Source organism: Haliotis rubra, unplaced genomic scaffold (genome assembly GCF_003918875.1).
Source record: "Haliotis rubra isolate DU_JTF1 unplaced genomic scaffold, ASM391887v1 Scf173, whole genome shotgun sequence".
NCBI classification, from domain to species: Eukaryota; Metazoa; Mollusca; class Gastropoda; order Lepetellida; family Haliotidae; genus Haliotis; species Haliotis rubra.
Genome location: NW_025765703.1, coordinates 1,374,028 through 1,394,407, shown reverse-complemented (window position 1 = coordinate 1,394,407; position 20,380 = coordinate 1,374,028). Strand labels below are relative to the sequence as shown.

Genomic DNA, 20,380 nt, shown 5'->3' with positions numbered 1-20,380 from the left:
AACAAGCGAGACCCAAATATATGTCTTCATTATTTATTTGCCCTTAGTGGCTGTGACGAGCCTGGTACGATCGCCAGTGTTTTTGCGGTATTTTACCGACTGAGAATACAGTAATATTTATCCGTCTTGTGGTTATTTCTGGCCATTACAGGAGGTGAAGTCTGATAAGGGTTACGGCACAACCTACATCCTCTATCAGTCCCTTAAACAGATGTACAGTTACACGGATAAAACCATCAAGACGAGCCAGACACGCAAACATCACGTCGAAGGCTTCTTCAGATTCGAGAAGTCGCCGCCACAATCTTTTTATGGCGTTCCTACCAAATCGGCCATGAGCTGTCATCATGGGTCATCATCATCTTGGAAAGATGACAACTAGATACACAGGGGTCCAGATTGTGCAAGTCTTGCAGAAAGACCCACGTCATATATAACGCTAGTATTTGCAAGGGCGTGGACGATGTTGTAACTATCGATTTGGTTTCAGTGTTAACACATAGTTCACAGGGGTTATGTGTATAAGGACGTGTCAAATACGATGGGGAGAACGGTATCCGTCTTTACTCACATTTCATGGACTTTCGGGAGAAAAAATCATGTAAAAATGTTGAGACTTAACAAGAGATTTAGATTTCCCAAACAAAAATATGAAAATTTCAGAAATGTCTCTTTCGGAGGAAAATATGTTTGAGGTTCAAACCAAAACATTCGTTACATAGTTCAGAAGGATGAAACCTCGGAGAAAAATACCGATAGGACATAACACATAACACAAACTTACAACAGACTGTTGCTGGTTAATTAAGGTGGAACATTTGTCAGACTGGGGGCGTGATTGGCATTTCATACATATCTCAGTTGAATCTCCGACAAATTACAGAGGCCTGGTTCAAAACATTTGACGTTTTAATGAGATGAGATGAGATGAGATGGTTCAAGTCAGGAAATGACCTCCCAGTGGCCTGCTGTCACCTAGCGGTCAGTACTGATGGCTAACAATGAGGTAATGACACACCAGACCAACCTACAACACACTGATGGACACCCGGGCTACCTGTTTGGTACCAGGTGCTCAAGCTGAACTAGTTCCCTGAACTACCGCCACCCGCTGGCCGCTAACACGTCCAGTGACCATGTTTGTCGGAGGGCAATTACGTGCCACGAAGTCTATTATTAGTGCAAATTATGGTGTTATTTTCATATTAATGGGATGCGCAAAGATACAAAGAAGGTCAGTGGTTTATTCCACAAAAAGACAATATATTCTGTGTAGTATGTAGGTCTCAGAGGTGATATCATCCAATAGCGTGCATTAACACTGACTATATATCTTCATCTTACGGTGGAGAGATGATAGGGACTACAGCAATACAAGAACATTGGTGAATGTTAACACGGGCAATCAATACCAAAGACAACTAGCGGGTCTGGCCTGAAGCCATTGGTATGACAGGACTTTCAATAAGAAAGCAGATCCTTCCCCCAAGATCTCTATAAGCAGGCTCGTTAAAGCACAGTGGGCAATTATGGGCCCTTCCTAACCTGCCAATGGTGACCACAGTAGCATTAATGAAGTCGCAGTGAGGTCAGCCTACTATTAAACGAAACAGGATTGACTTAATATACCAGGCGATGGTGGGGCGGTTACGCAACGGTCTTGGAAGGTAGACGATCTCAGGGTCAAGTAGCATTATGAGTGCAGTGCTTTACTGGTGACGTGAAGATAATCCCCAACTATGGCAGGCACACCGTGTCACCGCCCAACACCAAGATGGCAAGATTCTGATCAGAAGGTGTTGGTAAACAAATACAGCAATCAATAAGGATTGCCTTACAGTAACACTATGTAGTATTCACATGTTCACTGTCGCTATTTGGATGAAATAATGGGACGTTGACTGAGTGAGTGAGTTTAGTTTTGCGCCGCTTTTAGCAATGTTCCAGCAATATCGCGGCTTGGGACACAAGAAATGGGCTTCACATATTGTACCCATGTGGAGAATCGAACCCGGGTCTTCGGCGTGACGAGCAAACGCTTTAACCACTAGGCTGGCTACCCCACCGCCCCGACGTTGTTCAGATGTTCTCTCACTAGTTTATCTTAGTATACCATTCGTTTACAATCTACGCCTGTCCGCGGCTCAGACTACCTCCACTTCCGCCAGACTGCGGGATGGCACCTGATGTTGAACGCCCGTCGTGCAGTGACCAGGCAAGTCAGATTCAGGCCACAATCGATAACTACAATCTTCACCTGTACAGGTAGATACCGGTTTGGACGCCAGGCAGGCGTGTTGGCTCCGTAACTAGCCTGGGCATTTCCTCTCTCAGTCATATATACAGAATGTCTCAAAAACATAACGTTAACACAAGCAGTATAAATATATCATATCCTTTCGTAATACTTATGTTATATGTTGTAAATTACTATCATAACACAAACATCACGTGACCTTTCCTGGACCGTTGTAAGAGAGGATACGTGTCTGTACTATCATGTGTGGTGGTGGTGGCCCGGATGTGTGTTAATCTTCTTCGGGTTAGGGTATTTGGCCATGACCATTTAACAGTTTAGTGATAACCCGGCTAAGCTCTGTGTTTGGGAACACGACAACACAGGTAGCTTAAGTTTCCTTTGTTAAAGAAATAATTCCATAACTCCATCGTATGAACCTATTGATCTTTGAAACCTGGGATATATTGAAGACTAAACCACATTTAAGACATTTAAATTTCATCTGAAGAGGCACGGTTGTAGGGGCTATGAATACACAATGGTTGTAGGGGCATTGAACTTAATTAAAACTGACCTTCGGAGACTGCATACATGTACATGTGATTTCCTTATACGGAGAGTATATCTTTACAAACAAGTGAAAGGTCACCGAAAAGGCCATATATTATGGGCACATTATTCAAAATGACTTAGTGCTTTACTGGGTAGAACGTCTGTGTCACTGACTTTAGAAGATCGTAAGGTTTAAAATTCCTGTACGACACCACCTTCCTGCAGCATACAAGTTTAGCAAGGAGGTAGAGAAACATGGCGGCGGGCAAGGTGAGCCTGAGCAGCACGTCAATTAGTAAGCCAATCACACTGAACCCGGTACATAACTTGTCGTCCCCGCTTTGTCGTCTGTTGTGTAAGCAACTGGAATTAATTGAAATGTCAGAGCAACCTGCCTTTCCTCCTCCGCTTCAAACGTAGTCTGACAACCCGGTCGAGATTAGCGCGTGAAGCATGTGTTTCCCAGTCTTTCTGATCCTCGCTGTCATACCTGCATTGCATAACAACCTAGTCAGCTGTACCCGGCAGAGTCCCCGCGTCTTGCCGCTGTTTGCGTCGTGGTGGGGGTACCTGTTACACTCCGAAGCGACGTGCCAAGACTTGGCTGGTCCTCCCAGCATCCCCCGGCCCCTTTGATGAAAAAGTATGCCCAGAGCCAAATGATGTGGAAACCGATCGCAGCTTACATCATGGCGTGTCTAAATGGGAGGAAACAGCGATAGGTCCAAGTAATGGTGGTGATGTACTGATAACTCCCTATTCGTTTGTAAAACACAGAAGGATATCCAGATATGACGATTTAATGTAGTGTCGTGGTATTTCAAAGTAGAAATGTTTCAGATACAACAGTTGTTAACGAACTGACGGGGGGAACCAACTGTTTTGTCCACTGTCATTTGCTTCATACATCAGTTGAAATGTTAGTCTGTCGTACAGACCCTGAAGTAAATATATCCAAGAAAGCCCACGCAAGTCTAGAAAATGTGGCAAGTCTAGATTTCCTCAGCTTCAGCTGAACATGAAGAAAGTCTCAGGGCTCCTTTTCATTATATTATTTTTTTTTTTTTACTATGAACTTTTTTTCAGTAAAATCTGTTCATTTCAGAGACTAGTTGTTAGTCTATTGAAATGTGTATAACGAACTAGAATTAGAGGTACCTTTTAGTTCGTTATAACCGTAGTATACTACGATACCAAACACACGTTAGATCCTACTTGAATTAGCCGTCTTGTTGAGGTGGGGTAGCCCAGTGGTTAAAGCGTTGGCTCGTCACGCCGAACACCCGGGTTCGAATCCCCACAGGGGTACAATGTGTGAAGCCCATTTCTGGTGTCCCCCGCCGTGATGTTGCTGGAATATTGCTAAAAGCTGCCTTAAACCAAACTCAGTCAGTCAGTCGTCTTGTAGATGTTGGAAATATTGACACGACTGTCACTATAACACACATCAGCGTACTTTAAAACTTTAAAACTTAGCTTTAACTGTAATAAATCTGGAATTTTAAAGGTCTACAAATCACACGGCTCTCACTGGAGGTGCCATATCAGGCTCTCTGTTCACCCCAACCTTTGAAAGCCGTCCGGACACGAGGAACTCTCGGCTTACACAGACATAATCTGCCTCTGGCAATACGTAGGACACAAATATCTCGCTGCTAATCCAGTCCAAAGACTGTAAAGGCCAAACCTTAAACAATAAGGTCGTTCGATTGATCTGCGGGATTAGAGTAGAAGGAATAAATGTTGTTAGTTACGTCACAAACACCAGGTGATTTCAGGAGGTCCAAGTCGTGTCAGATCATACATACAGATGCATTCCAGGTGGTTTTTAGTTCTGTGTTCCAAGCCCGTGTGATCAGCGAAACAAATGGATCTAATATAAAATGGTTTCCTGTGAAATATGGAACACCGATGCACGGAAATAAATATATAAATAGGGTTGATTTTGAGTTTGTTGTTTAACTGACTGACTGAGTTTGGTTTTTACGCCGCTTTAAGCAATATTCCAGCAACATCACGGCGGGGGGGACACCAGAAATGGGCTTCACACATTGTACCCATGTGGGGATTCGAACCCGGGTCTTCGGCGTGACGAGCCAACGCTTTAACCACTAGGCTACCCCACCGCCCCGTTTGTTGTTCAAGGCCGCATTGAGCATTTAAGCGTAACTTTTGTATATTCATGAATGAATGCATCAATATACATGTACTGCAGAGTTCACTGTGAATATCGCACCGCTGGTCCGTTCAATCGGGAATAAAACATCAGATAAAGGTACAAGCCTGACTGCCGGAAGATCCTTCCCGTGGTATTAAACCGAAATCACTTTGTATGTCAGGCACACAACCTAAACTGTATTCAAACAGAGAAAGAACACTGACATGGCGGGCAAGTACAGGCAAATCTAGCTAATGTCGGCACAACTTACTTGAGGGATTAGAAAGCAATGTGACAAGTTCAGAGAACTATAATGGGGAAAGTAACGTAGTTGAGCCTCTTATGCAAGCCCTTGGCAGACAACGAACAGGTCGTCTCTCACACTTAACCAGAGCGAGTCACATCCAGTTAACAACAAACAATGTAAGGTAAAACAAACCGACAAAGGGATTTCACACAAGACCAATATTTGACCAGGTCTAGGGGGTATACATGGGGCGACAGGGTACCGACTTCCCCTTCTACACAAAACGCCGCGTCGCCAAAACGATGACCATTGCAAAACTTTCCTTCCGTCTTTCCTTTGAAGCTGCTCCAAGTGGTATCATTGTGAGCGGAGATGCCTAGGCTATTATATCTACAACCCGTGAAGATCCGGGTTAGAATTGATCTTCAATAACCCATGCTCGTCTTAAGAGGCGGCTGACGGGATAGGGTGGTCAGGCTCGCTGACTTGTTTGACACAGGTCATCGTATCCCAACTGCGTAGATCGATGCTCATGCTGTTGATCATTGGATTGTCTGGTCCAGACTCGATTATTTACAGACGGCCGCCATATAGCTGGAATATTGCTGAGTGCGGCGTAAAACTAAACTCACTCACTATTATATCCCCATTATATTTTCATAAATATCCATGCTCCCCGATAGCTTCGTCGGACACTGATACCAATGCCACGACGTTAAATGTTGTTGTCCAATGAAATCACTGTTGAGCGGGGGAAATTCTGTGTTAAGTGGGAAACAGGAACTATCACCTCACTTCTTAAATATAGCTATGGCCTTATGGGTCCAGGGATAATATTGGGGTCCAGGGATAATATTGAAGTCGAGTGAAATATAATGTTGATATGTTGATGGTATATCAAGGTACACTCATTCATGAAATCGCGGTGTCCCTTTCGACTTGTGCCCCTTTCAATGTGCTATGATGTAAGATCACTTGCTGGTAAGGATTAAGAAAATTGCTTTGCTTTCTTATGTCATGATTTTGGCTGTTTCCAAGAATACGTGTGGTACGTAAGTACAGATATATCATGCCCAGAGTCATCTCCCTTTCGTGTCAGCCATGACAGAGGTCAGTGACTGTTTTACCCAAACAACGTTTGTCTCCTTGGTCAGTAATGAAAGAAACAAGACTAAACCTCTAATTATGTCACTCAAACAACGCAATTATGCTGTTTTGAGGTTAGGTAATACCATTTAATGTTTTTTTATCACATATCTATCCATATTTTGTTGGAAAACGAGAAAAGGCTCCACAATGTGTATACAGTTGGCCTTCAGCCAGAGATCCCCTTGCCCAAACCAAAGTGTTCGTTTTGTATTGGAAAGAGAGAATTCGATCATTCAACTTTAATTTGTAGGAGAAGTGATTCTTGTCCGGTGTGTGGAAATATTAGACACGTTATTAAAGTAAAAGTTACACATAGTTCGAAGGCCATCGTCTTGGAATAATACAGGTTTTGCTGGTTGTCGCGTCGGGGAGGATTTGTTGACAACGCTGATAGCGTTATCCTGTCGTCCTACATATCTTGCTGCTTGTACCCTCGCGACGCCTATGCCTGAATAAACCTCCCTATTACACCATTAAGGTCTCAAATTCAACTATGACAATATTTGCTCGCTCCGATTCGCTGCTAACAGTTCAATACCGAATGTAATCAACACAGAAGCACAACCAAAGACCGGAAGCGGCCTTTGCCACCAACAAGAGCGTTCTTTGATTGACACTTCAATGTTTACTTCATTCTATATCACGTGGTAATTCTGATAACACGCCGCGAGTAGTGCACTTACGACTGAAACCAAAAGACTTAGTCAGCGTGTAGACGAGATACGAGACCTCTCGCCATGTTTATGTTATGGGTCTGCTTAGGTCACGTGAGATCGACATAGGACTTCCGGTGTGTGGCCTGCCACATGGCTGCCTAGTAACTACAGCGAACAAGGAAACATTTCACACATGACCGTTGCATATACATCTGAGGAGGATATTGGTGTGGTAGAAGCTTTGAGGCCAACATGCAAAGTACCAGTCATCACAATGGTGTTAAGCAGATAAATACCTAGAATATGCTTATTAAAAGCTGAGTAGTATAGTTAACACGGTGTGAACATGAAAATGTAGCATGATATATTGTAAATGTATTGACAGTTTCAAGGAAGGTTGTATCATGTTATCACATCCTTGTTCTGATGTTGAGGAAATCTCATTGTTTAAGACAATAATTGTTTCTCCACAGTAAGATTAAACAAGCCAACCACAGGGACCGGGGCAGGGAAGAAGTAATGGTTATTCCCTAGCTCTAAACACAACGTCACAGTTCAGTTGACAGCCAGGATAATAAGGAAAATAAATATGGTGGGAGTGGTTTATGTAAGTCAACATCCAGCTGTCGAGACGACGGGTAAACTGATACATGTTGTCAGCGACTAGCTACATAAAGTATTTGCTCAGGCAGCGTTCTCATGGCTGTTGAAGGAGATCCCAACATGTATCTGGATGAAGTTACCAGCAACATGCAGTACTAAACAATCACATTATTATTTAGACGTCGTGTCAATACATCGGTAAATACATCAGTGACATAATACTCTTAACACTAATTTAACTCTGTGACACAGTCCATGGCAGGTTATAACTTATTGCACATATGTAACCCATGTCTGTCCGTCATCTTCTGAAGTCAGTCAACTCAGCATGCATCATGTAATAGTTGAATGTTTGTGGACACATTACGCTGACATATTTACTACTGCTCGTGTGCTCATGAAGGCCGACTCTGACACTGTTGTTACAACAGGCAGCCAACCCGTTATCCAAGCTGTGTGATATGAGATATATTCCCCAGGATTTATAGGACAAGCTACACAGATGCTGTCTCCCAATATGAGATACGGCAGAGGATTGGCAGCAGATGTCGGTAGATACAACGAGAAATGACCCCGACAAGAGGGGATCATCTGGGGTTCCCTATTCCGTCCCTGCTCATACTTGAGATAGTACTTACAAATAGCATTACATTTTGCAGATGCGGTCCAAGTCTACCACAACTGTACTGCCAAAGTCTTGTTAGGTTCTGAAGAAAGGTTTCCTGCATATAATCATTTATGATAACATCGAAAATAAATAGCTTTGTTTGCGAAAAAGCAATCAACATCTACGGCTGATTGAATCTACATGAACATAATAGGTTTCTGTGTGAGAAATCTTATCTCGACATTTCCATCACACATCTCGAGCCGCCATTACAAGAATGTCGGCCCAGCACTGGGGTATGAACTGCGACATTTCTCAGATTCCGATCGCAGAAAGACCATTCCAAAACCTTCCCTTAATACTTTTACTTCTCATGCTAGGTTGTACCATACATATGTACCAGTTTGGGCTTTCATATTTGCGGAAGTATTTTAAAGGGAAATGCTCGCACATAATTGAAGGCTATTATCACAAACGTTATATCTGAACCGATGGCGTCCGGCGTCCTGATCACACGTGTAGGTGATGGAGTCGGGCACATGTTTCACCACCAAGAGGAAACTGTTCACCTATCATCCATATACTCCATACTCGGTTCCGACGCCTTAGACAAAGAGGTGTAAAGATGGAACATCATCCCATATGTATGAGATAGGGCGCGCTCGGAGACGATGGCGTATATCACAGCAGAAGGTTGCGGTTGAGATGAAGGATGATTCAGTAAACGTCGCTATCGTCATCCCACACCTACAGCTGGGTTTATTCAGCCACAGCGGGTTACACTACTTCCGTGCCCTCAGCAAATCTAGACAGCAATTATCAATGTTAAAGGCGCATCAAAACGTCTGACGCGTCATAACGCATTGTTTCTCCGTCACCATTACTGATGTAAAACAACAGTGCCGTTCTAAGCAACGAGCTTTCCCCTTTACAGATTGTTCCACGTATCAAAAGGTTTGAGAGCTGATTGAATATTCAGAGTGTGCAGGGCCGTTTTATAAGCAATGTTCAACATAAGAGAATGAAAAGTGACGCCGGAAATCAACTACATTTCATTTGCAATGGTGTATATTTGTAATTGGATCAGCAATCCTCTGTGTACATGGCACCTATCTGCCAGTGTGTTACAGCGTGCTGACACAGATCCTTGTTCCCGGGTGGAGAACACATACTGTCATCTGCCACATGCACATGGTAGACTAATTGCTGTTTCTAATTACAGTAATGATTAATTACAACGGTACCATTACAACCAGGGCAACTCCCAGTTAGCACATTTCGATAATTAATCACCAGTTCACAATTAGCCTGCTCTGGGGACTAATGGCTGAACGCGGCTCGGCGGGCCTGTGACTAGGGAGCGGTTCTCAGCACAGTGACAGCAGCAGGAGGGCACACCAGGACCATTATGAGCAATATCTCAACCATAACAACCTCTTTCAGCTATCCCGATCTCGTGACGCGGACTTTGTGTCACTAAGGGAAAGGAAGCTAGGGTATATTGGAGGCCACAGATAATACAACTGCAGGTATATAGAGTATGCACCGCGTGCATAACGCTGTTCGCTGTACAGGGGGGCCTTGTTGGGGTATTTGGGGGCACACCTACGCTCAAACAAGGCTGTGTGCACAGATAGGAGGGGGGCAAACACTTTCAGGGACGGGGCAAACATACATGGGTCTTCTCCACATAGCTGTCCCGGCCTCATAGGGCAGGGCTCCTTACAGGTGTGAATACACAGTTAAGAGCTTGTATTGATAGGAGGGGTACCGTCAGATGGACGGGGTATTGAATAAGGTCGCTTCGAGAAAGTCATTTGTAAATATTGTGTCTGCTGATGTCAAAGCAGGAAGAACATAACTTGTCACTCCTTGGCTGCTGGAACCCTGCCAGAGGGATTTCGAATAAACTCACACACGTAATACATTAACGAAGTCTAACCTTTGAGACGTAACAGTGAAATATCAGACTTTGATCACGAAGATCTACAATTTCAAAATGTTTCCTGGTGTAAGCCCTGCGTCAAAGATTCCTGGGTTAGGGCAACCTAACCCTATGTTTAAATACATGTTTTTTATACTTCCAGCGAGGGGTTATGGTTTTTATAAATTTGAGGCTTGGGTTACCGGAGGACGTTTTCCGTACACTTTAATCAGCATGGTTTAAGTTGGGATATCAGCACTGCTTGCAACTGGCAGCCTCCAGTGATGGAGTACACACGACCCTCCTTAGTTCAAGCATGAAATACAAGCTACTTGTCCTCAAACATCAAGCAACCTGACATCACAAGTACAGGTTTGGTCGTTCACACACATCCAACAAACACAAGGCAGATTATTGATTTCTACCTGGGATGACTCAGTTTACCTTTACAGGTGAGGTATGTACTAACGAGCAGTTGTGCAGGTGTGTTTGTAAATACTGAACACTAACCATTATGATCAAGCAGCATCACTGAGTAGGAGTTGTTCAGTCAGTGGTAACACCTACGTACAAGTTTTATGCCCTGTTGACGACCGGTGTAATAATGTACACATTATATCATTCCAAAGTCAGTATACATATTGACATATTTAGAGTTCACCTCTATATTTAATCCCATGTCTCATTTAGACATTAAAAATAAACAAATGTCCAGAATTCTGATTTTTTTCTCTCTGGGTATTATAAAATTCTGTAGAATTTTGTTTACAAGAAAACATATTCAATTTCTTTCTCTTGTGTACAATAGGCGCTCCGGTATATAGGAATAGCCAGGTGAGTCGTCTCATCGCGCGTTGGTAAATACAGGTAAACCCGTCTACCGGATGTACATGATGTCTACATGGCCTGTGTCGTCGCGGCTGGGGTTGATCGGTGGGTGTCAACACACTGACACCATAGAATGTGTCTTGAACGCTACCAGGACGTATAACGCCACCTGTGTGCCATTCTACCTGTACAGGTAGGTCGACACAGGTGCTGTCTACCTGAGCGCTAAATACACATTACTTTACCAACAGTGGATACAAATTACATCATCCAGCCACTCGCCCATCTCACTCACGTGTCACATTCCCCCAAACAATCAGTACCACCACGATCCAACTGTAGCAACAGTGCGGTAGCGTCATCCCGTCACACCTGTAAACCTACAAGTATGTGTCCCTTTTCCTGAAAAATACAGGTGAATATGACGACTGTCACCTACCTTCCCAGTAGCCTCCCACGAAGGTATGTCGTGTCCGTTATGGAGTCGTATATGATACAGCTGGAATCAAAATGATGATTCAGATCATTCCCCTCAGAATGTCCCCGACCCCCCTCGGGCCTTGTATTCCTGGGTCGTAGCTCCTTCATTGGGGGAGCAGGTACCACACGCACTGGTAGCACATCAACAGACATCTAAGCTGTGCAGTGATGGGTGGGGCACAAAGGGGCGAACTAACACACGCACCCTCTCTGCATAGCACGCTAGACTCAGCTAGATGTTATACTCCACTGTAGGCGAGATACTCCACCGATCAATAGCCAGCCGTACTAGATCCTCAGTGTACAATAGGAAAACCAGGCTCCGAATCTGTAATAAATAACAACACTGTTAGCAAATCTTGAACATATATGAACTACATGTAAGTTAACGCCGATTTGGAATTTCAAGAGATATCTCTATATTTCTATTATAAACATAACCTACTTATATCTTGTCTGTAGCCTAAGAAAAAGGGGCGTGTCCTCGACAAAGAAAGTTGTGTTGGCTTTCTGTCTGGCACCAGCCACAAACCCATCAACCACTACAAATGACACTATGTCGGTTCCCCGAACACAAGACTCGGCCACACAGTTGCCTAAAGGCCTGAAATACAGAGGTCCTCTGTGGTGAACCCTGAGTTGGAACCACTGACACGGTAGCGGGCTATCAGATGCCCCACCAGTGTCGGTTCAGTATTTATCAAGTCTTATCAAACTAACCCTGATATTCACGGTAACTGTGCAGCAGCTCGCATGCTAGCCAGCATGTATACCACGCATCCACATAATCAACACTCAACACTGAAAAGTCATCGAAAAACTTCTAAACTTTAGCGACTAGCTTTGTGAAATATTACTCTCCAATAGTAAGTAATAAACCAAAAGCCATACTAAAATGTGTTAAACAGTTATCAGCTGCAAAAACCTGTGTACAAGACAGCTTGCTTGGGACATAAGTCACTAGAACTGAACCACTTTATTTTTGATCTTTTAGGTTTTATAGTAAATCTAACAACAAACCTAACCTAACTCATCATCAAAGTCAAATATGTTCTTAATATCATCATTCCAATATACAAATGTCATACTAAGCGTGTGTCTGTATCACATCAAAACTTCCGGACGAGCATGTAAAGTTAGCGCAGTAACAAGTCCCCATGTCCTAGGCGACTGTAGACGCCCGTAGCATGTACAGGGGACGCGATTTGACATTTTCGACACGGTCTCCCTGTCCTCGACATAAGTTTACACCACAACTCACACTAGCGTTATAGCGAGTACTCACCTACATGTATATATCCACTGAATGAGAGGAAAGCGTATGTGTCCCGTGTAATATTCCTATATATTGACTACGAGTGTCCACGCTTGTCAGTGGTATGTCCTGAGAGAGAGACCAGTCTGTGACGTCTACTCCCCACTGGCCTTCTATGAGTGTTTGTCTGACAGCGTTCAGGTAGGTCGGTCTCCTCTCGGTGGAAGTTTGAATGTGACTGTCAGCTGAGTGCTATTCGTCGCCTTTCGGTCCGGGCCAGCTACGTCACACTTCAACACACTTCTCACGCTCTAAAAATAGCCAAAGAGTTGACAACGTGACCTACTATCGGGAAGTTCTTTGTCTAACTCTCTTGGTTAAATTACACGTTGCAGCAATATGTGAACCAGACACATCCTTTCATATAGCCTAATAAAAGTTCTTGATACATTATGATTGTTTGTGAGTTATAGATCAACCTTGCATTAATGTTAGACAGTTAAAAAACCTGTTGGAGTTTGTTACTCCATATAAGGAAGTTTCCGTAACATATCCTTATATGGACCATTACGGAGGCTACCGAACGTCTTCGGCTTGTTTCGTTTATGTTCGGTACTAGGCGACTCGCATGTCAGGCTCTCAGCCAAGCGTGTCGTTGATATACAGGGAGACCCTGAGGATAACCAGGACATCAATCGTATTACACCCACATCTCAAGCTACGATTGTACTTGATCTTTAGAATACATAGACATAAGATAAATATGAACTTTTACTTGGAAATTGAAATTCTTATTTACAAGAGCCGTATTTCTACTGTTAATAACAACTAAACAATATTCACACCAAATGAATCGGAACAATTAACCGCGTACAATTTAACTTTTAATCTGCAGCGAAATATTAAGAATATGTTAAGAGCTTTCTGACTCGTTCTTTTATTGAATATAATGAGCTTAAAAGATTTTTCTTCACATATCTTGTTTAGTGTTTGTTGGTGGTGCGGCAGACCCTCGCCATTCAGACAATCTGCCAGCTAACTTAGTTACGTAATCCGCTAATCCTGCTGTTGGGGTCGTCATAACAAACCCAGGACTCCAGACACACGTCACATATCGTAACAAACAGTACTTTCTGCTTGGAAAAGTAATGTGACTGACATATAGATTTATTTCTGTGTTGATTTTGTTATTTTGATAGAAACGGTGTTTTTAGTTTATTATCCATGTCCTGTGTCTGGAAAACCAACATTGTGTAGAGTTGTTATTTGTGACTGACAGGTCTCGAGTGGTACTAACTCCTGGGCGTGACACCGACGACTTGATGACAGCTTGCTTTTTTTCAAGACAAAACATTATGTTCCATGTCTCTAAGAAAATAGATAGCCACCCCTTCCCAAAATACCCTTCATCGGTCCAACAACAGTGAAACTATTCATTATCCAAATGATGTACACATGACATATATTCTCTGAAATTATTCTCTTTGTCAAATCACACAATCTTCTTGACGAATTAAAACCGGACTATAAACTGTTGACTTGTTTGATAATCTCGATGTACGCACGGATACGTGTTATCAGACTTCTGAGAACTATGATGCTGACTTTCCGCTCCAAGTATACTGACCCGATGAACGTCCTACACGTGTTTCCCATTGTCGCTGTCCCCATCCGGCACGACGCCAGGTGCTTCCTCAACATCATCGTCGGTCATCTCCACTGCTGTCACTGTACAGGAAGGAAGGTTTGATGCTTGGTAAACATCACACTTATTCAAATGCGAATATTGTCAGACAAATGAAAAAATAGCAAAACTGACATGTTGCCTTGTATATATGTATGATTATCTGTTCGGAAGAAAAACATGATATTGTGGACAGTAATTTATATTATTTAGAAGAATTAAAGGACCACTCAATTGTTTCATATTACCATAGTCCATCTGTCATGCTATAGTAGTTTAATTATAGTATATTGAAATAATCTATACTATGACAGATCAATGATAGAAGGACCGATGATCCTTAATATATTTTAAGTATTGTATATTGACATTTAACGCACGTAACGCGGGAGATGGAAGAACAGGCGGACGAAGGAAGGACGGAACGTGCACAATTCGGCTGGCCGGGGTTCTCTTGTTTACGGGAATTAGGTTATGGTTCCTGTGTGACAAGGATTGGTTTTACCGTTGACTGTTTCTCACCAATAATAAGCCGTTCCCACAATCAATGTCAGTGTTATGGATATTATCTTATATTTAAGAAATCAACCATTAAAGACAGACAGCTTTTCTGCTTGGGAGTCTCAGAGTCAATGTTGGCATGGCAATCAGTAAGGTCGCCAAACTCTATGTAGAGAGGTTCATTCTACTTGCTGAGATAACAATGTATACTCAATGAAGTGAGTCCAGGAGGACTGGAAGTTGGAACAGACTGATAAAGGGACATAACTGCGGGGTACCTTCCTACTAGTATTCTCCACGATGTGTGTTCGTGTTGCCCAGAGCGCGAGATCAAGTCCAATGTAGCAAATGTACACCTTGTTTTTAGCATCTATTCATAGAAATGGATAAAACGTAATATTATTGAAGAAAGACTTTATATATTTTGTAAAATATTCGTATGAATTTCACTTCAGAAAGACACATGGACCAAGATTGACATCACAACTAGCAGCATTTATACAGATATATATGATAACTGTTCATGACAAGACATGTTGGACTGAACGCCATGCACTGCCGAGAGATCTGGGCGGACATACGGAATGTCCATTAGTGCTGCGGTGAACCCTGAAGAAAGACACGCGCCTCATCTCCCGCCATTAAGACACCCGTCAATCTGTCGTCTGCTCCTGTATCGTCTGTCCGTCTGTTTGTTGGTACACGACAGATGGGTGCGATCACCACGGTCTGGAATGTAGATATACCCTCAGAATTAGCATTTCAAGAATCACGTAATCATAGCAATGCAGATAACGCGCGACACAAGTACACCAGGGAGGTACGTGGTCATAGCTGAGTTGAGTTTTACGTCACACCGGCATCACTCCAGCCATATAGCGTCGAGATCAAGTCTGCATTCATACACAAGTACAAAGCCCAAATGAGTTTCTTGAAAATATATACATGTATTCATTACATTATCATTTGGTCATAGAGGCTGTTAAGTCTGTTGGTAAGCATATTGGTTTACAGTGTGTTCCATCACATATGTAAATATGGCTTGGAGTCAGGACAACCAGAGTTCGAAAGCGCAAGAATTCATCCACGTATCCACACATTAACAGGAACCTCACACTGGCGACCAGTGGTCAAGTGGGTAGAGTGTCGGCCTGGAGAACAGGATGTTGGTGTTTAGATCCCTTGAACACCACCGTGGTCTAGAGTATTGAGCGTCGGACCGGAGAACTGGTTCGATCCCAGGCCATGCCATATAAAAAACTTGAATTGATGGGGATTAAAACGTATATATCGGTTTGGAGTTAAAAACAGCGGTTTTTCACGTGAATTGTGGCATGGTATGTAAGTGGGCTGATAAGTCCGGACCAGTCCACAAAGCCACACAAACCTTCACCTTCAACGCCTCACGTTAACTTGCCGCGGATTCCACCCTAAGCCACACAGTCGACAGTCGAGTTCAGGTAGAATTAAAACTAATACACATACCCTGTTTAAATCGAGATATCGACAAAAATATATCCTCCTGTTATAGACTACTTTGAACTACGCCTTACCGTTCGAAACAAATGACACGCTATTGCGTGTTAATAGATTTACAGATTCCTATTTGGCATATGAGATGTGTGATATATTCTGCATGCATGCTACTTTTCCAACACAGAATTAGTTTGTGGAGTGACTATCAATGTTTGACACAAAACTCAGACACAGCTTGACTTAACACACCAACAAAATCGCTGGTATCGCTACAAGGCCACCGAGTATGTTATGCTCGGTTCAATGTTTACCGTTAATCTCGTTGACACACGTATTGCACACAAACTGCCTTGCGTCAGAGTTCATGTATATATTATCCAAGCTGGCCACAGTACCACAAGGAGTGGGTGATTGTGACTTGACTTGTACACAGCTCTACATCCATGGAGATACTACAGGGTCGTTACCTCTTTTAACACGTGTAACACCATATCCACCATTGTAGACACACGACCACCTCGACAACATAGGGTCCGAGCCAGCCATACATGTAGTCACCACGTACGGGTGGGTGGTGGTGGTGGGGGTGGATGAGTGGGGAGGGAGGGTTTAATTTGTTGAGTTAACAAATATGGGTGCTGCAATATTTTGTGCAACCGGGTGTAAAATCCTTGGGAGTCAACTTTTTGTGCAAACTCTTTCCGTGTCGTCACAACCCCTCATGTACAGTACATAACACTGTGCACTTAAAAGAACCCACGATTCCGTTGGTATATGACCAGATCGTGGCCACATGTATACATGCAAACACCCAGTTGCCGGTACAGCAACGTGCAGTAAACATGGACAAAGTACTGTGACTATGTGTCCCAGTCCACCCAGCTGTGAATGGGTACCTCGTAAGGATGGGAAAGCCACAATAACTCGGTGCGCCTAGTGCCTGCAAGAGTTGTATGATCCCCAGGAGTTGAGATTGATAATATGATGTGCCGTAGAGATTGACATCCAATGATCAAAGGAAAAATACCAGCGGCTTGAAGCATGCACTAGTTCCGTGGATATGTGCGCTATATAAATATCCTTTAATAAGAACCGGTTCGCTACGGCAACCTGGTGCGTTGTTTTGTTTTAATTAGTTTGTTGTCATATGACGACAATCTGTCAATAATTGAATCTCGGCCAGACAATCCAGTGATTGATATCATGAGCATCGATGTACATTGGGGTACGATGACACCCATTCCTATAGTAGATCCCGTTAGTTGCCTCAGAAGAAAAACATGGGTTGCTGAATATCAATTTCAACCCGGATATTTACGGGGGTGTTTGTGTTAGCTATCATAAGGTATGTACACGATGTGCTCATGTAGGTCGCGTATCAGGTGTGATAACTTGTAGGTCATACACGGGACTTATATACATGGCACTTTATCTGTACAGGTCATCACTGGTCCTTATCTTTGAACTGCCTGTGTTTATCAACACATCGTGACTTGGCTTTCACTAAACAATGTCTGTGTTAGATTACAACATAGACTGAATGCTGCATGTTTCAATAATAAAATGTATCATTTTACTTGAGCGTGTTATCCACTACATGCTTCATTCTAAAAAGCCACCTGTCCTTCCGCAGTGTTTGTAGCAGAAGGTATGACACTAAGAGAACAAATAGGCCGACCTATCACCTGACGATATAGGTTTGGTATCCACACACTAAAGTATAGCTCAATAACATAATGGCGTGTAGACCCTAAATATATCATATTTCAAAATACATTGCAACTAACAAAAATATTTTTACCTTTCAGGAATTAAAGATATACGATGGGTTTCTCTACATTGTATATTATTCATCCCAACCCATACCAATACCTCACCCAACAATAGAAAACATAAATTAATAAATAAATTTTATTTTGGTTTCATGAAAACGCGAGATCGCCTATGTTGGGAGCGTCACATCCCGGTGCCTCACGAGCGAGGTCATCGGATTGCATCCTGCACGTGCCATTGATGCAACGTGTATTTCGAGGCGAAACAGTGGTTGACAGTATCGCAACGACAAGGTCGTGTCGCACGAAACATCTGCCGGCCTCGCATTTGTGTTTGAGGTGACAAGTTCCTGCGTACTGGCTTCACTTCTCTATAATCAGACTGGCACCGATCATATCTAAGTTTACCGTGCAGAGAATACTTGGCTTGGCTGTTAAACCAGAGACCATAGTATATGGTCTCAGGTTAAACAAAGTGTAATAAGATGAATCATAAACATATTATTTCCTACTGCTTATGACTGAAGTGTTCGTCATATTCTTCTGAGAAGGATGCCAGCAAATCCGAACGTTCCGATTGGCTGGTTTATTCAGCTCGATCACGATCTCGTCTCCGGGTGTGACGTAAGACTCCACTTGACCATGTGACTGATCCTCGGAAATAGCATTATGGTCTATGAAGGATGATGCGACTGTCCTCAAGACAACTTATCAAGATAAAGCGTGTCAGATGAGCCTTACTTGGCAGGAATCTACATTGATTTCACCAACTGATGAGAAAATAACACCGCCTCATTCGTTTAATACTCCCTACATGTCAGGCCAAGAGGTCAACCGTAGCCATGATATGCCAGTGTTGGGGTCAGGTTCCAACCAACACTGCCCAGTAACCGGCCATTGTCTGGCACAGCTACTTGTACCGTATGCAGGCTGATACTAATACACCATCTGGGACATGGGCTGTCAGAGAGGCTCCATGGACTGTTATAGCATCGCCTTCATAGTTCCAGTAATGAGGTCTGGGTCCACCACGACCCGCCCGACAGTAACAGACAGCAACGGCTGGGGGTCAGATTCGTGACGTTACTCGCCCATCTGTCTGTTGATTAAACAATCTATTGAATGTAGCTCATGGAGACCCAAATGATGTAGCAGATGATGCCTTGGTCGGAGTCGACAACGTCTTCAGAAGCGTCTGAAGTCAAATATCACTTTAATTAATCATGGCATTAACATGAAATATGGCATCTAAAAGTCCTAGCTACTTAGCCGTGATATTACTGGCGTGTAACTGATGCACTGTCACCGTTCTTTATATTTCATCAAGTCAGAATGTATGAATTACTAATGAATTGATTTTTTAAACAAAGCACAGCATAAACTAAAAATACTAATAAAATATGCATTTAATCAATGCGTTGATGGTATGTTTACCAGTGGAACACTTTTTATGGATAGACAACTTCTTTGTTGCAGTAGCATTGCATTCAGTTGTCCAACAATAAAAAGTGTTCCACTTTATCATACCAGCTTTTGAATGCCACTTAAGGAAGGTATGTTTGACAGTTAAATTTGTTACGGGCTGCTTGTACATCTTTTTGAAACCACATGAGTTACAGTGTGTTCTGTGAACATTACCAGCGATGTCAAGTGACGTATATACTTACAAGACGGAGTCTTTTCCAGACAATTCTGTCGAAAATTCTGTAACGAACACGATCTGTTGTCTTGTGCTTTGCCAGCCAACAACAATTCCCACCTACTGGGCAATATACCAAATATATTCAATTCAAGAAAATTGAACTTGAATCATACTACAAAATGATGAATGATAAAAAAAGTTCTTGTTTAACTTCACTGGGCAAAGGCTGCTTGATCACAGACAAAACATTAAACTCGGTTGAAGAACCAAACCACTTACACCTTTGGAGGAACTACTCTGTCATCAGTGCTCATCAGGAGGATGAAGAACACTGTCAGATGTCTGTTAGTAAATATGCTGAAGTAAGACACTCCTATTTAATCTTTTCCTCTAAAAATATTTATTTTGAAGCCGGAAAAAACCCTCGCTTTTTCCAAACAATAAACAGGGTAACATGTAAATAATCTATATCTAATCATGTATATAGACTTCAAACAAAGCTATAGATTTTCCTAGGTCATTACATAATATCTATGTTGATATGTATATTGTTATCCTCACATATTGTTTATCTGTTTATATAGTTTATAGAATGTTGCCACAGTGT

General features: G+C 42.7%; 1 protein-coding gene and 1 long non-coding RNA gene across 5 annotated transcripts in view; both read right to left on the bottom strand.

The window, feature by feature from the left end:
• The window catches only part of LOC124272820 (serine/threonine-protein kinase PLK1-like), a 56,312-nt gene extending 43,342 nt beyond the window's left edge, over positions 1 to 12,970 (bottom strand). Inside the window, exons 1-2 of one of the 4 annotated variants that reach the window (XM_046708043.1) lie at positions 12,729 to 12,970; positions 11,404 to 11,771 (exon numbers count right to left, since the gene is read on the bottom strand). In XM_046708043.1, the coding sequence (XP_046563999.1) occupies positions 11,404 to 11,596 (193 nt within the window). In that variant the 5' untranslated portion in view covers positions 11,597 to 11,771; positions 12,729 to 12,970. Of the gene's footprint in view, positions 1 to 11,403; positions 11,772 to 11,888; positions 12,018 to 12,728 lie in introns of those variants that run through there. The other 3 variants (XM_046708040.1, XM_046708041.1, XM_046708042.1) reach the window with 3 other exon arrangements.
• Positions 12,971 to 15,280: 2,310 nt separating this feature from the next.
• Positions 15,281 to 18,761, bottom strand: LOC124272779. The gene is made up of 2 exons (XR_006897426.1): positions 18,644 to 18,761; positions 15,281 to 15,612 (listed from the first exon to the last, which is right to left on the bottom strand). It is a non-coding gene; the product is annotated as an uncharacterized LOC124272779 (long non-coding RNA).
• Between the last annotated feature and the right edge of the window lie 1,619 nt (positions 18,762 to 20,380).